Source organism: Onychomys torridus, chromosome 4, assembly GCF_903995425.1.
Source record: "Onychomys torridus chromosome 4, mOncTor1.1, whole genome shotgun sequence".
Lineage (NCBI taxonomy): Eukaryota > Metazoa > Chordata > Mammalia > Rodentia > Cricetidae > Onychomys > Onychomys torridus.
The window spans coordinates 39548013-39564636 of NC_050446.1; the positions used below are offsets into that span (position 1 = coordinate 39548013).

General features: G+C 36.9%; 1 protein-coding gene across 1 annotated transcript in view; it reads right to left on the minus strand.

The window, feature by feature from the left end:
• Positions 1-6408: 6408 nt before the first annotated feature.
• Positions 6409-16624, minus strand: part of Ifih1 (interferon induced with helicase C domain 1) — a 51982-nt gene continuing 41766 nt past the window's right edge. The window contains 8 exon segments of the mRNA XM_036185110.1: positions 6409-7271; positions 7364-7454; positions 7970-8160; positions 10427-10588; positions 12167-12316; positions 14582-14841; positions 15335-15610; positions 16104-16227. Coding sequence (XP_036041003.1) covers positions 7092-7271; positions 7364-7454; positions 7970-8160; positions 10427-10588; positions 12167-12316; positions 14582-14841; positions 15335-15610; positions 16104-16227 — 1434 coding nt within the window. The 3' untranslated portion in view covers positions 6409-7091.

Sequence of the window (16624 nt, forward strand, 5' to 3'; positions counted from 1 at the left end):
AATATTGAAACAGAAGGGGTGTGGTCAAAACAGAGACATGGTTTTCTCCCACCTTTGGGTCCATTCAGAGTATCCTGAACTCTGTTATATCAGAAGTCTATATTCTCAATCATTGGGTTTTTTTTTCCCTCAACAACTTCTAGAGAATTGAATCCCATTAATATTAGCTTAATGTATATGTAGTTATTTACATAAGTAAAGTCTAGTAATATTCTTTCAACAAACATTTTTATCTACACATTACTGACTCTAACGAACCTATCAGCAATCACACTCTTCAAAGTAGAAGTGCTTTGGCCTTTATGTGTACAGAATGAATTTTACTTTTCCAAGGCATAAGGATAACTAATAGCAAATTACCTTCTAGTGGGTTGCTACAGTTTTCTCCTTATTTGCAAGGCATCGCTCCCTGACACTTCTGCCCTCAACTATGGTTACAACTTTAAGGACATTGAGGAATCTCCCCAAGACCCCAAACTCTAAGGTAGTTCTCTTTTCTCCATCTTTCTTTAGTATAAACTTTGTTATTGCATTGTTAAATCTGATCTTTATTGATTCTTAAATACTTGAAGATCTCTAAGCAAATTCTAAAAGCCACTGAGGAAATGTTCTTATTTTATTCTTTATTCTTTGTGTCTATAAATGTCCCTTAATGGTATTTCATTCATTAAGTACATTTGCTGACTAGATGCAGTAAGAATAGTCTTTAGGTATGTCTTTCTCAGCTAAATTTGTGTTTCTTTCTTTCTCACTTCTTTGACACTGGTCTTAAAGTGAATGTATTTTTATCTTTTTGCTAATATTTTATTTTGTTTATGTTTATTCTCTTCTTAGCTTATTTTTTTTCTCTTAGGTATGAAAGCATAACCAACCCTTTCCTTGGAGTAAAACATTTTAAAATATTTAATTTTGGTTATTCCAATTTTATATTTTATCTTAAATAAATTATAAGAATAAAACACAGAAGATATTTGTTTTAAAAAAACTTACAAGTTATTAGGTGAATTTTCCCCATGATGTAGTAACAATCTAGTGTGTGTGTGTGTGTGTGTGTGTGTGTGTGTGTGTGTGTAAATCTGCTTGCCATAATTTAACATAGAATATTAAAATTTTAGAGAGATTTAGAATTCACTTACCAAGTGAGGTATATTCTATAAAAAAAAAGTTGTTATAATTTTAAACTCAACACAAATTATGAAAGAAAAGTCATACAAATTCAAAACGGGGTCAAATTCTAAGGAAGAAAGTAATCTAGTCCTATAAATCTTAACTTAGTGCGACACTAGATTGACATTAGTGTGAGAAAGTACTTAGGATAACTCTAAATCAAATATTGGAGTCATTTTAGTATTATATAAATCTTTGGAGTTTGATCAATATAATTTAGTCTTCCCGGCTTGTTTAGTTGTTCAAAATGAAAGAACTAGTCATCCAGAAACCCAGTCACTCAGGAGGGAGGACATCCAAACTCACAAAGGACAGCAGGAGATGATGGCAAAAGGAGTCATTGATGTTGACAGAATGGTCATCTTTGGTTAAGTATTTTTAAATTTGTAAAATCAAATGAATCAGTTGAACTTGACTTCATGCTTATCAAAGAAATTTTATTTTTAACACTTATATAAGATAGCTAAGATAATAAAATTATTCAAGTAACATTACAGCCCAAGTATATCATTAGACACATGGTTAAATATTACTTCCTCTGGTCAGTCTTCTTCCGATGCCCCACTTAGGACCTGGGCTGTAACTGTATTTAAGACTTAGGAAGTAATAAATAGAGCTAACATGTACCCATATTTCATCTTCAAATGAAGTGCCAATGGAATTAATTTCATGTAAAGAAAGACTTGGTATTATGCTGTGGAATTTTTCTAAATATTACAAAGAATATATATAATGCTTCCATATTTCATACTTTCAATAATTTTTTATTATGAGATTATGTTATCATTATATCTCCACCCTCCCTCCTCCAACTGCTCCCACATCATCATCATTCTATTCCAAATAATGGTCTCTTTTTTCTTAAATTGCTGTTATGTCTGTGTGTATTCCTAAATATATAAAATTCAACCTGTTCAATCTGCATAATTTTACTTGTAGGTATATATCTTCAGGAATGATCATTTGGTATTAGAATCCTGGTTCAGGCTTGGAGTTTGGTACTACTGGGGTTGAAACAGATGTGAGAAGTGGGGAGGACCAGTCAGATTCACCAGGCTAAACCCTGGAGAAGAATCCATATTTCATATTTTGTATTTTAGGATCTGAGAAAACATTTAAGGACTTAGAAACAAACAGAAAGCAACTGTAAATTGTGCTATACAAAAATTACTAATGATAGCTCAGTTTCTCTTTCTCATGTAGTTCCTCACTCAATCATTGATACAGCATTACTATCAATTCTTTAGGTGAAGACAGAACATAATTAAACTCATTCTTAGACCTAGTTAAGTCTGAAAGCCATTGAATGAATACAATGATACTTACACTAATATTGACTTTTGTGTTTTTCTCATAAAGGCTAAACTCTCCCCTTAGCCACCCTGAATGGCATATTAATGACATTCATGTTTGTTACTACTACTTCTTTGGATGACACTTCTATGATAAGTGTTGATATGACAGACTTCAGGATTGCATATATTTTACTTAAAGATGAAATGCAGATATGAGATGGACTATTCCTATGCTCTTTCTACATCTTTGTCTGCTATAGATGCTTCAGCTCTTCCAGCAACTCCTCCTATACTCTGGGGTTATTTCTTGTACATGCTAACTGCTAGCATTGTTCAGTTCAGTGCCTATGTTTCTAGGATAGTTTCTCAAGGTAGTTACTATTTCCTTCGGCCTCAGAGATTAGTGGCTCAATCTCAAAATCCCCATACTAGTAATGATCCACATCTGGGTTTATCTTATTCCACAGTCTATGTACAAAACCAAAGACATATCTAGCAAGACTAAATATAGGCAAAAAATAAGTTTCTAATTAACATTATAATTCTTAGAATTATGGATTCTAAGGAATGGCATCAAGTCTGTGTTTTGTTTTTGTGCGTATTGCTCTGACTCACAAACTTGTTTACAGATTTCATGAGTATTTTATGGAAGGGTGAGTGAGCAATACTTTCCATAATACAAGCTCTCTCCATTTCTCTTCTGGAAATTTAAATGCAGCTGAATTCTGGGAAGTGACATCTGGATTTTGTTTTTGAAGAATCATAAAAGACATCTGCTGAAGAAGTGGCAAAGAATGACTTCATATTTGAGGAAAAATCAGAGTGACCAGAAGACTATTGTAGCAGGAGCTTTAGGTAAGGGACAAAATGTCAAAGGTACCTAGTAAGTGATTTAACTTGAGATATGTAAATATTTACCTTTCTCTTTATTGCTGTTCCCTAACTTCTCCTAAATGTGTTTGAGACTCCCACATCTTAAAAGCTATAATAGCAAGAGGAACTCCGACTCTTCCTCAGTTCCTTCTGTTGAGTTGTAAACAACAACATCTGGGACCTGTTTTCTCCAAGGCAGTACTTTCTGCTGTACTGGCTACTGAATTGCGAAGAAGATATCTACTTCTTTTATAGCACATTTCACTTTGAACACTTACTTGTGACATGCACTAATAGCTTTTGAGAAACTGTTTCATATTCATAGACTACACTTTATAACAAAAGTACAGACAGGGAGCCAGAAGTACAAACCAAGAAAATGTTAGTGTAGTTAGGAAACTTCAGTGCAACCAGATTCAGGAGAAGAAACACAGATGTGTGGTCTGAAGTTGTTAAAAGCCATTCAAACAACCGAAGGACTAAAACGAAGGCATTGTAAAGCTCAGAATAATGACTTTGTCTCACAGGTACATCCTGCTAATCAATGTTAAGATGTTAAGGATTCTACACTATCCAGTAATAATCAAGACACAACAATAGTTATATTTGCTTTTAAAGTAAAATATGTCTTCTGTAGTTCAAGTCATCAAGTGTCATATTAAATTATATAGTATCTGAAATATACACCTTTAACTTTAAAGAAGAAACAACTCCTTTATTGAGAAAAAGGATAAAACATTGACCAAAAAATGAATTTGTTGATATTTAAAAATAGAGTGCATATTTTACAGTGATCCATTTAGATATCTTAGATATCTGGTTTCTTGCATAGTTTCTAAAACATTTTAGAGGAATACTTTAAATAGAGTCAGGTGGAATTTTTAAGGTATTTAAAAAACCCAACTCTTCTTTTGTGCATTTATATTCCCAAGAGCTCTGATTAGTGTATTCATCGTGGCTCAGGTCTCATTAATAAAAGATTCAAAATATCTTAATAAGGAATTAAACTAATAGAGCAAAACCACAAAAGGATTCTGTCTTCATTCCCTTCTTCAGAAGAGGTAATTGTTTCTGTGGAGCAAGCCATCCATGAGACTTGGTGTCAGTTCAAATGGCTGGTTAAAGTTATGGTCTCCAATCATGGCTCTTCTGTAACAATGGAGAGGCTCGTGAATACACTGGCCCTGTTTCCATCTCCAAATGGCATATTTGTATCACCATCCAGGGTTGTCACTCTTCAGCCAGAATGTGGAGAGCTTTTGCTCTTCATTAATTACTAAACCGTCAACATCTGTCCCCTGATAAGTCCCATGTAAAGGCTGGACAGACTGGCAAGCTGCTCTGTCCATGGATACTGGCAATCTTACATGCATTAGAACTGCTGTCAATTCAGCCACCACTGTGAGATTAGGTCGTATTCCAGGATGGTACTGTGTTTGCAGAACTGAATGCTGGGGAAGCAAGCCAGACACTACTTGATGCTGCATTTATTAACACTGTCTACTTTATGGTGCTTCCTGTTTGTCCAAGTACTCGCCTATGGATACACATTATATTAGCAAAAAACTTAACAAACGGTTTGATGGTAAAATTCTAAAATGACCTCCAAGATTCTTTCCCAAATCATGTCAGTTCATGCATGATACCTCAAATCATCTCCTTGCTTTGAGTGTCAGCATGGCCTATTGGCCGAACAGGATACACAGGCATGCCCAGAGGACCTTATCCCAGATGACTGTAGATGTTATTAAAGTTGACAAGTGAGATCACCTGTCACACCTGTCTATCAATATGATGCCTAATTCAAAACATAATATAATGTGTTCCTGTTATTCTAGCTGAGTTAACTAAGATTCCTTAGCAGCTGTGAGATTTCTCCAGCTGGTCCTGAAGAAACATAACATGATATGTGCTGGGGTGGGTTCCTGAAGAGGCCACAGAATAAAGCATTCCTAGGATGTGAGAGCAATTCCTGGTGGAAATGTAGCAAGAAAGCAGAAATCCTAGCCAGACAGCTGTAAGGAAACAAATCCTGAGTGAGCATGGAAGTAGAGTCTTCTTTCAAGGTCTATGGATGAGAACAGTCTGGCTGAAACCTTGATTTTGGCCTTGTATGAGAACTCTATCTAGATGTTTGACCTACAGAACTGCTGCTATAATAAATGGGTGTATTTAAAACCAGGAACATGTCCATTTTTTGTACAAGAACAGCAAGCTAATAAAAGCAAAGCAGATAATGTAATCAACATTTCACTCACAGCGAGGCTGCTGAAGAAGGATGAACTGAGGAGGCTAATTTGATTGTGAATATCAGTGACAGAGGCTGGGGAGATGCTTAGTGGTTAAGTGTCATTGCTTGTGCAAAGGACCATGTTTGATTCCTACCGCCCACATGGTGGCTCACAACCATCCATAATTCTAGTTTCAGGGGATCTGGTGCCTTCTTACCTCCAGAGGCACCAGGCATGCTTATGGTACACATACATACATGCATGCATACCAAACACACAAACACATAAATAAATCTGGAAAAAGTGAAAATCAGTTGTACCAGGCTTTTTCTTTTGGGTCACCAACCAGATCCCAAATCATGACACAGAGACTTCTTATCAGCTTTGATTGCTTGCCTTAGCTTAGTTCTTTTCTGGCTAGCTCTTTTAAATTAACCTGTTTCTCTTTATCTACCTTTTGCCTTAGGGATTATTACCTTTCTTATTTCTGTATATCTTGCTTTCATTGCGTCTCCATGTCTGGCTGGCTAAAGCAGCTGTCTGGCTTCTTGCCTCAGGCATGTCCTTCTTTGTCTCTTCCTTCTTCTCTTGTTCTTCCTTCTCCAGAGCCTAGATTTACCCTCCTATTTATCCTCTCTGTCTGCTAACTGTTCTTTCTATTGCCTAGCTATTGACCATTCAGCTCTTTATTAGACCAATCAGGTGCTTTAGGCAGGCAAGATGCAACAAATGCAACCCATCTTTACATAAGTAAACAAATGCAGCATAGATAAAAGTAATACATCTTTACACAGTTAAAGTTTATTCTGCAGCATAAAGAAATGTAACACATCTTTGCCTAGTTAAAATAATAGTCCACAACAATCAGTGACAGAACTGGCTAAGACTGGTATCTTGGATTCTCATTTATATTCCAGTGCTTTCCACAATACTGTAATCCTGTACACTAAGGAGTATTAGTGGTAGATTTTCTTTATCCCCACTGTTCTAGTTACTTTTCTGTTTCTGTTTCTGATAAAATGCCCTGACCAAAAGCAATGTGGGAAGGAAGGATTTCTTGTAGCTCCCAGTTTGAGGTTATAATCCATTACTGCAGGGTCATCACAGTGGCAGGAGCTTGGGGTAGCTTGTCACATTGCATTCCACAGTCAAGAAGCAGAATTATGAGTGCAAATATGTGCTGAGCTGGTTTTATCAATTTTATACAGTCCAGGACCCAAGCCTGGATAATAGGACTGCCCACAGTGGGCAGGTCTTCCTACCTTGCTTAACTTAAGACAATCCCTTAAGGGCATTCCCAGCTACCCAACTCCCAGGTGATCCTAGACCTCATCAAATCGACTATTCAGATTAACAATTACATTTACAATCAGTAAGAAGTATGTATTGTGTTGTTTCTTTACATTATTTAAAACAAAACAAAACTGTCATTTACATACTCTGGCATTAGTTCAGTGGTATAATGAAAACATCAACCAAAATCATACTAAATTTTGAGTTGGCAACATTTTAAAATAATCAAGAGCTAGTCTTCATCACTATACAAGCAATGTTCTGAGCAGTCAAGATCAGGAAATCTGATAGGCAATTCCACCCACTTCTTATATTGTTTCTTTGATGAGTTATTTTTGAAATCCACTACAAAATTCCTTATTTTGAGACAAGGCAAATCTAAACCTTTGTGTACCATCATTGTTCCCCAAGCCTAGAAAACAAAAGAGAGAGGAGAAATCAAATGCCCATGCAATTTATCATTCCTTTTGGCCACAGGAAAACAACCCCCTAGAGTTTCCTCACCTGGCCACATTTGCAGATAATCTCCCCATTTGTTTGATAATCAGCAAATTTCTTTTGCAGTGCTTTATTTTCTCTTACAATGTAGAGTTTCCTAAAGTGATCAGAGAGGAAGGGTTATCAGTGACACTTGACAAAATGACAACATGCACCTATGAGTTCATCATATTGGATTTGATGGTCACCCACGTGGCTGGGTTATCTTGTACCTTGTCCTTTCTCATCTTCTGCTCCTCAGGATTTTTGTGACAAATCAGTTGGATGTCCCCATCCTACACATACCTCACAAGTGTCATACTGTCTCTGTGTCTCCCTTAAAGTCTGCTGTTATTTTAACTTTTTAGTCATTCAAAATAATTGAGAATAGATATGGACACCTGTAAATCAAGTGTCTTGTATCAACATGGCTTTGTGTCTTAGCTTTACTCCATGTCTTGAGGGAGATTACTTTCAAAACAGAGATAAGAGATGAGATTATATTTGAGGGACTACAAAGGAGAAAGCTGTGAAGAGAAAGAAAATCTCAGTTTCACTGTAAGCAGAATGTTTACAATGCCACCAACCTCACCTCGACTAAAGAAACTCAAACATGGATCTTGGTGCACTCACTTGAATTCTGGCGTCATATTGACATGGTGCATCTTCTCAATTACATGGATGTTCTCTCCTGAGCAGACTAGCATGCTACAGTTTTTGCAGAGCAGAGTTATTAATGATGGATTGTTGTTATGATGCTTTGCAATACTTCTTTTGACTTTCATTTTCTTTTCCAAGATACTTTGTACCTGTAACTTTAAAATCTATATGGAGAAAACAATAGTGCATTAAATATTTTTCATGGTTTTATGGAAGTAAATGAGCTGAAATTTACATATCTTAGATTGTACTCTAGAAAATAAGAATGAAGAGACCAAAGCACCAGATGAATTTAGCATACACTTTTCTACTGTAGTCAATGTCAAGTCCAAACAGAGTGGAAGGATGGAGTAAAAGGTGTTGGTTCAAGTGGTGGGTGATGTTTGGGTTTATTCTAGATGTTTGATATAATTTCAACTTTTCAGGAAGACTGACATTATATGACATGCAAAAGAGACTTTGTCTTTTGTGTCAACTCTCACTTTTTATCCTGGTGGCCTAAACACTGTGGGAAGGTATTTAAGACTGGGAGAGTGTAGTAGCTGCCCCAGTAACAAGTAAGCTTCCTTGTGGGAGCTTTCAGTATATGGGCAGATCCACCTGAGAAGTCTTGAGAGGGCAGATCTCTTGTTCTAGGGAGACTGAGAAAGGTAGTCCATTCTGGAGTCCCTAAGTGGATCATTTGTTATGATTTGAAAACCACTTGCACCTCTATATTCATGCATGTACTGAAGCCACAAAGTCTTGTGTTGTGTATTAGGAGAAATGAAACTTAACCTAGTTGTATGCTTCAAAATGGGGCCCTTGAGAAAAGATTATCTTGGATTAGGATTTAATGGTGGAACTCACAAGATTGAATTATGGTGGCTTTGTAAGGACAGAGAGAGCACAAAGAAGTTTAAGATACATATGCATTTCTGCTATAATGTGATAACAGTCAGGAGGTGAGGCCTCATAGAGCTTTCCATGTTCTTAGACCTTATGGCTTTAACTATGAGTCAAACTCATAAACCTCTTTACATTAAAAATCAGCCTACCTTGGGCATTTCATGAAAGTAATGAAAGGCTAAATAATGCAATGTTTTAGTCTACAGATTGGGAGAATCTGACCTGTGAACTACAGATTGTCCTATAATTGACCTACACAACTTAGTCTTAGACCATCATCTTTTATAAGGATCTCACTGAGTCATTCTTTTGTCATAAATATGAGGGAATAACTTTATAGTAGGATTATTTAGTAAAAAATGTTTCGTTTGCTTTATATTTAAGTGGGGTTTAAAATGTAAGTTTGTATGAAAACCTGGCCAGGAAACCTTGGAGTTGGTTATATACTTTGCACACCAATTTGAAAGCATCCTTTCCCTAAAACTCTATTTAGGGTAGAGCCAATTCTAATGTTAAGAAACTAACATTCACACCCATATGCAAGGGTGTGAATTTTCTTCTAAATGGATTGTTTGCTATTATAGGAGTTACAGTCTTTACTTCAGTGGTATGAGAGTTTCCTGAAATGTTGTATAAATATATTCTTTTCTCCACTGTATTTCTTTACCCAATTCAAATAACTGTTATTAAATGAGATTCAGCTATATGAATACAATACTTATTATATACAATTTAATCATTCAGAACCAGCCTCAGTGTCAGTCTCTAGTTGGAGCTTCTCAAAAGTAGCCACATAGTCAAGTGTTTTACATCATACTCTACTATGCTGAGGTTTTGTTTTGTTTTGTATGGTTCTGAGATAGGATTCACTCTGTAGCCCAGGTTGGCACTGTATGTAGTCCAAGATGGCCTCAAACTCATGGGGTCATTCATCCTCTTGCCTCAGCCTTCTGAATGCTGGGATTACAGACATAAGCCACCAACCCTGACTACACAATCCTATTCTAATTCCATAGTGCCCATTAGTGTATGATATGTACAACGCTGTGAAATCTGTTAACTGTCTTCCCCCATCCTCAATAAGTACACACCAGGATTTCTACTTCACATAGCAAGGGTTTATGTTTTGTTTGTCACCATGTTCTCTATTTTTAGAATATTGTCTGGCAGACAATAGCCATTTTATAACTATTTTTGTAATAAAGATACTGTGTTTGTACATATGGGTTGGATCAAATTGAAACTACCAGGTAGGTTTGGATGAGTAAGTTGCACAAGTCTTTCTGGAAAAGGGCAGCCTAAATCCATATTACTGAAGTTGATGTTTGGTTTCCCTGCAATGATCAAAATTTCCTCACCATTTTCCGCCCTCCCACAGATCTTGGGGCTTTTTGTGAATCTGGACTAAGAACAAATCTTCAGACAGCAGCTGGTAACTCAGTACATTTTCTGTCTGGGGAAGTAGCCACCCAGACATCAGTGGCAAACAAATGTAGCCATTCTCAGATGAAAACCAAACTCAACAGTGGCCAAGAACAATACCTCATGTGCATATTCCTCTGGTTTCATATTTTGAACACGGTTTATAGCTTTATACATCATCTTCTCTCGAAAGTCATTAACAATCTCACGTTCGGTAACTCCTGATCCACTGCTGGTAACCAGGACATAGGTGCTTTCATCAGCTCTGGCTCGACCACGGGCCTAAGAACATGAACAAAGAAAGGAAGTGCTGTGTCTTGCTCTGAGCTGTCCCAGTTTGGGCCTGGGAAGATAGTCTTCAGTGAGTACCACAGTCTTCAAATAATCTCTCTCTTCTTAGTAAAGGTAGTTATTACCCATGGCTTGTAGATAAACTTTTTCAAACTTTAATGTTATTTAATGCAATGTTCTAGGATGATTTTGGCAACGCTATAAAGCCAAAATAATACACCACCCATAGAGCCCTGTTGCACCCTGAGCAATTATCATAAACCATGGAAACCCTGAGCAGTGGCTTGGACCAGTGAAGCCATCTATTTTGAAAGAGGATGAATGAGGACAAGGCCTATCTCTGGCCTTAGCACCAGGGCTTCTGAGCACATAGAACTGTTCCCAGCAGCTTACTTTGGACTTTAAACACAGTTCTCCAGGAAAATATGCACATTAAAGAGTCAATTTCTATAGGCTGTGTAAGAAGGTGAAAGGCGCATCAATTCTTTTTTGTTCTTTAAATTTTTCATTTGTGTAAACAACAAAATATAATAATATCTTCTTCCCATTTGCCCCCTCCAACTTCTCATAAGTCTCAACCCTGCCCCAAAATCCACCTTTATGTCCTCTTCTTGATTTTTAATGACCACTAAGGCCATTCATTTAGTGCTGTCCATATGTGCATGGGTATCAGGCCATCCAATAGACCATAAACAACCTAGCACTGATGGGGTGGAATTCTCTAGATCCAAACTGTCACTGGAGGGATATGGACACATTTTTAATAGTAGAAGCTTGATTGCCTAGCTCAAGGGCTTAACTATCAGCTATAATATTATTCTCAGGGCAAACTGCATTCATATTGTAGTCAGAACATTCTGACTTACAGATCATTCCCTGAACTAATCTTGCTTTCTAGAAAGATAGCTTCCTAATGACCTTCACCTTCAATACCTTGTCCTGCACCAAAGGATGAAAAAATGCCCTTTCTTGTTTAAAGAATATTGTCCTGTATTTTCTTCATCATAACTCTTCTAAATACCAGGACATTGTTAATATAGGTGAGTAAGAGAGCTGAGAAGTTTGGATGCAAACTCAGAATTATTCATTTATTTATTGACCCCACTCACTATTTTATAGCAAACTAAATATGTAGAAAAATTGGAGGTGGAAAAGACAACCACTGGGCTCCCTGAGGTCTGAATGGGTTACTTTGTCAGATATCTGTGGACAGTAGGTTCATATTCTCGATCCCACTAGGGGTTCACTGACACCTGAAGACCAAGGAGGCCTCTTTTGAGCCTTATCACGGAGCCAACATCAATCATAATCTTGGAAAATCTCAGAACATAGAAATAGCAACCAAAACAGGGTTGTTGGGTAAATTATAAGAGGTTGCCCTAGTAGTTCAACAAACAGTGGTCATATAAAAGCCTTTCCCTTGTAGTTTTTTTAAGATGGTTCTTTTAGCAGCAACACAGACGCATGCTTAAAGCTAAAGAGTTTTTGTGTTGTTTTAGTAAAAAAGGAGGAATCCACGTAAGAGCACAGGAATGAGAATCCACATAAAGCACAGAACTCTGGGCATACCTGGACCATGGCTATCTCATTAGTTACAAGGCCATAACGGATAACGATATTGCATTCTTTGATATCCAGGCCTTCCTCCGCCACTGTGGTAGCGATAAGCAGATTTATTTTTCCAGTGCGAAATTTACTAATGACTTCTTTTTGTTCATTCTGTGGAAACATTTTAATAAATTAAATTTTGTGATGCTAAACACATTCAGATCTTCTAATTAGGAGAAGAAAATAATAAATTGCAACTGGTCAGTGTAAATCAGAGGATTAGATCATAGATGGATTTGCTGCCATCTGTTTTTGGCAACGAACAAAGACACGATGGAGAGACAACATTTGATTTCCAATCTGGGATTACCACACAATAACAAAAATATTTCCATCCTGCAGTCTGGAGGTGGGAAGAACATTCTTTATGCCAAGGAAATAAATTGACGGGCGATTTGGGAGGAAGAAAAGGGAGAGGTGTTGCTGGCTGAGAAAAGGCTTTGGCAAGGACAGGCTAAAATAGGGTTTACCTTTCAATACATTAACACTAGGGTTTGATATTTAGGGAATAAACTTCACTGAACCATTTACATCAGTTTTGAGACAGAAAATTTCCCATGTATATTATAACTGGTCACTTTAAGAATCATCCAGGAAAAAAACAAAACAAAATATACAGAACATTCCAGAAAGGATACAGGAGAAAATCATATTACTGAGTGCTACCAGAGAGGGGAACTGGGACAGTAGAAAGTGAGCAAGATTTAACTTTAACCAGGGTAAACATAAGATCTAGTCAAAAGACAATATCAATATAAATCAAAAGTGGATGACTATGTGATTAAAGCCTAATCACAGAAAGGATTTTTTTTTTCAAATGTGAACTTTGAAAGTTAATGTAAATGCATTGAAATCTGGCCTCTGGCTTTTGCATTAGAAAAAACAGCTGAGCATAAATCCCATCTGATATGGACAGTCTGTGGTACTTTATCTCCTCCAAACTCTCATCAAAGCTGCTAGCCACTGTGGCATTCAGGACACACTTTTATTCTTTTAAATTAAGCAAAATTAACCTGCTAGACCAGAGGTGTGTTCTCTCCTGCCCTTTCCTTTCCTTGTAAAGGTAACATGAGTTTCTATTTGTCTCATCACTGCAGAAGAACATGACAGAAATGTCCCTGACATATCTTTGGCAACTTCTACCTTATTCATTGACATCCATTGATTTAAAAAAAATCATATCTTTGATTTTAAGATATACCTGTACCTTCATTTCAAAGAGTACTTGAATACAAGATTCCAGGATCAGTGTTGGGCCCTCAGATCAAGTATGTGCTTAACTGTTATCAGGATGGATGAGTACACTCCAGCTCACAAGCTGAGATTCAATGCACAGCTATTGAGTGTCCAAGTGGGAAATTTCAAGTTTTCTTCTCTTAAACACTAAACAGATTTGGTTTGTTGAATTGTGTGGAACAGTGGTGGTAATCACAGGACTGAAGCAACTCCTCCCCTAACAAGACTCAAGGGAAATTGAGCTTCCAGGAGAACACCTAAACACTTTACATGTTTAAATGTTTAAAACAGTTTACAAGTGTCTTTTTTCTCTCAAAAGTGTTTTTTACTGTGCACACAATAAACAATAAAAATTTTAAAAACTAATAAAGGAGCAGAAACCTTCTCAAAACCCTGTCCCTAACATAACCAGTACATTAACTCTTCCAGGTTCTCATGGACTTCATTTTACAAGTATTTGTTGTACAGTTTTGATTGTCATCCACATATCCTGTGTAGTTTTGAATTCCCACTTGATTTTATATTGTAAATATGTCTTTGTGATGTTATTCATTTTCACAAGAGGCATTGAACCTGAGAAGTTCCCATAAGTATGGAAAAAGAAAAGGGAATTCTGAGATGACACTGACCTCATTAAGTACTGCTATAGAATAATGCTTTTGTACACTGGTTTAATAAAACTCTGACTGGTCAGTAGCCAGGCAGGAAGTATAGGTGGGATAAGCAAATAGGGAGAATTCTGGGAAGAGGAAGGCTGAGTCAGGAGATACCAGCCCGCTGTCCAGGAGCAGCATGTAATGGCACACAGGTAAAGCCATGGCACATGTGAAAAAATATAGATTAACAGAAATGGGTTGAGTTTAAGTGTAAGAGCTAGCCAATAGTTATCCTGAGCTAATGGCTGAGCACTTTAATCAATATAAGCCTCTGTGTGTTTATTTGGGTCTGAGTGGTGTCAACCAGGCAGGACACAGGAAAATTTCAGCTACAAAGTACCACCCATTGGCCTGTCATTAACTCAAAATGTCAAAAACAAGATCCTCCTGTGAATCTGGTTGTGAAAGAATTGAGAAACATTACAAGCAATTAGAGAAGCCTCGTTGAAGTATAAGAAATGAACCCCCGAAGGACGGTATACACCTGTGTCATGGGCTTGACTTCACTGCTGTGTCCTGCCCCAATCAGATGATGTACTTTGACTCCAACTTCAGCAAACTTTTCGTTTTCCATAATCCACTGAGAAAGTGCATAGGTGCTCTGCCGCGTCTTTGTGAAAATGATTCCTCGAGATGATTCCTCAGACCTTGTGAATTGTTCCAATATGGTGTTTCTTAATTTAATGAGCTTTTCATTTTCATATTTTGGGTTTTCAGCTAGCTTTTTTAACATTTTCTTGTTATCTTTAAAAACAATTATTTATGTTATTAGCTTGGTTTAGCTATCCCCACCAAACACACCCATACATGCACACCCTACTGTGCACCACAAATATGTCCAATTTCTATTGGTTCATTAAAGAAGAAGTTAACTTAAAAACTATTAGAAATAAAATTATTTTGCATCAGAAAGTTAAACAAAATATTTACACTGGCAGTTTTTATGTAATAGGGCACTAAGACATGACTCATCTGTAGGTAATCTTGTGATATATTTTGTGCTAGGACTATTTAATTAATTAATTGCAATGGTCATGGCAATTAAACTGGACGATCAAATGATTATGCTGACACAATTAAAAGTTAACCTCTGCCATCCATTATAAATCACAGTCTTTGTGGGATTCTTTAACAATGAAGTTTGAAGGCATTCTGGAAGTCTCAAAGAAAGCAGCAAGTCCCTGTCTGAGAGGTCATTGCAGGAACACAGGCTCCGTGTTGTTATACTAAGTCTTACCAAAGAATAAATCCATGAGAAATTCATCGGTTTCGTCCAGTTTCAGAGATTTCTTTCCACTGCCCTTAAGTTCATCATCGCAGCTGCTGGCATCGTCTTCACTGTCTTCACTTTCCTCTAGGACTGCAAACTTCTTTGCTTTCTCATCGCTGTAGAACATCTCCAGGTGGCTATATGCATCAATCATTCGGATCGTGTCGTTGATTTGTAGGGCTTCATTGTACTTTCTCAAATGTTCTGCACAGACACGGTCTTTGCGATTTCCATCTTTAGCAGCTGTGGAAAGATAAACTCTATGGGTGAGGCAAAGGGCAGAGAACTGTCCTACAACTGTTGTACACTTGAATAGGTTACGGCTCAGCAGCCAACTTCACTGTGGTGTCAGAAAGAGCAAGGCTCCATATGTGCCATGGGTTCTAATGGGGGTAGTTTTCAATGCCAAAGCCTGCTACTTGAGCTCAGTGTGAGCAGAAACGTGGCCCTGAACCATATTTGAACAGCTTGAAAAACACGTCAGTAAAATTGCCTTTGGAGACAGAGCTGTTGATAGCTGCCTTAATACTTTATATATAATAAATGAAAGTGAAAACTGGATGAATTGACACCTCTTTCCTTAGATGAGGAGTTAAAACATGTGTGGGCTTGCCCTACACACACAGACATTCTACTTGATGTTCCATTTGCTTTCAGATTGCTTCTGAATCTGAGAGGATCATCTAAAGTCTTGGTGTAAACAAGGAAAAAACTGTTAAATCAAAACCCAAATTACCTTTTTTTTCCATTTGAATAGCCCATTGCTCATAAGGCTGGGTTCCAAAATCTGACATTGGACTCATTTGGCAGTAAGCTTGGATGCTTGTCATAATTTCCAGAAGTTTCTCTTTAAATGGATTCTAAAAACAATTATACATATATTACTAACGTTGTTTGAAATAGCATTATATTTGTTAAAGTAATTTACATATTATAATTGGTTCAGAATCATTAACTAGACCATGTAACAAAATAATCTCTGATCATTTCTTTGTTCACTACATTTAGTTTTTACTGTTTTGCCTCTATGATCAGGACACACCAATCCTGACACCATAAACCTCTATCATCAAATTGCCAATCTAAATTTCTTAAAAAGTAAAGCCAGTGATTATTACAAACCTTGAAAGTTAGAGGTAATGACAAATACTTATTGAATTAATGTCACAATTACTTAGAAAGTCTTTAATTGTATTTAGGCAACATTCCTATGTGAATACCAGGTTTCGCTATTATTATTTCCAAAATAAAAGCAAT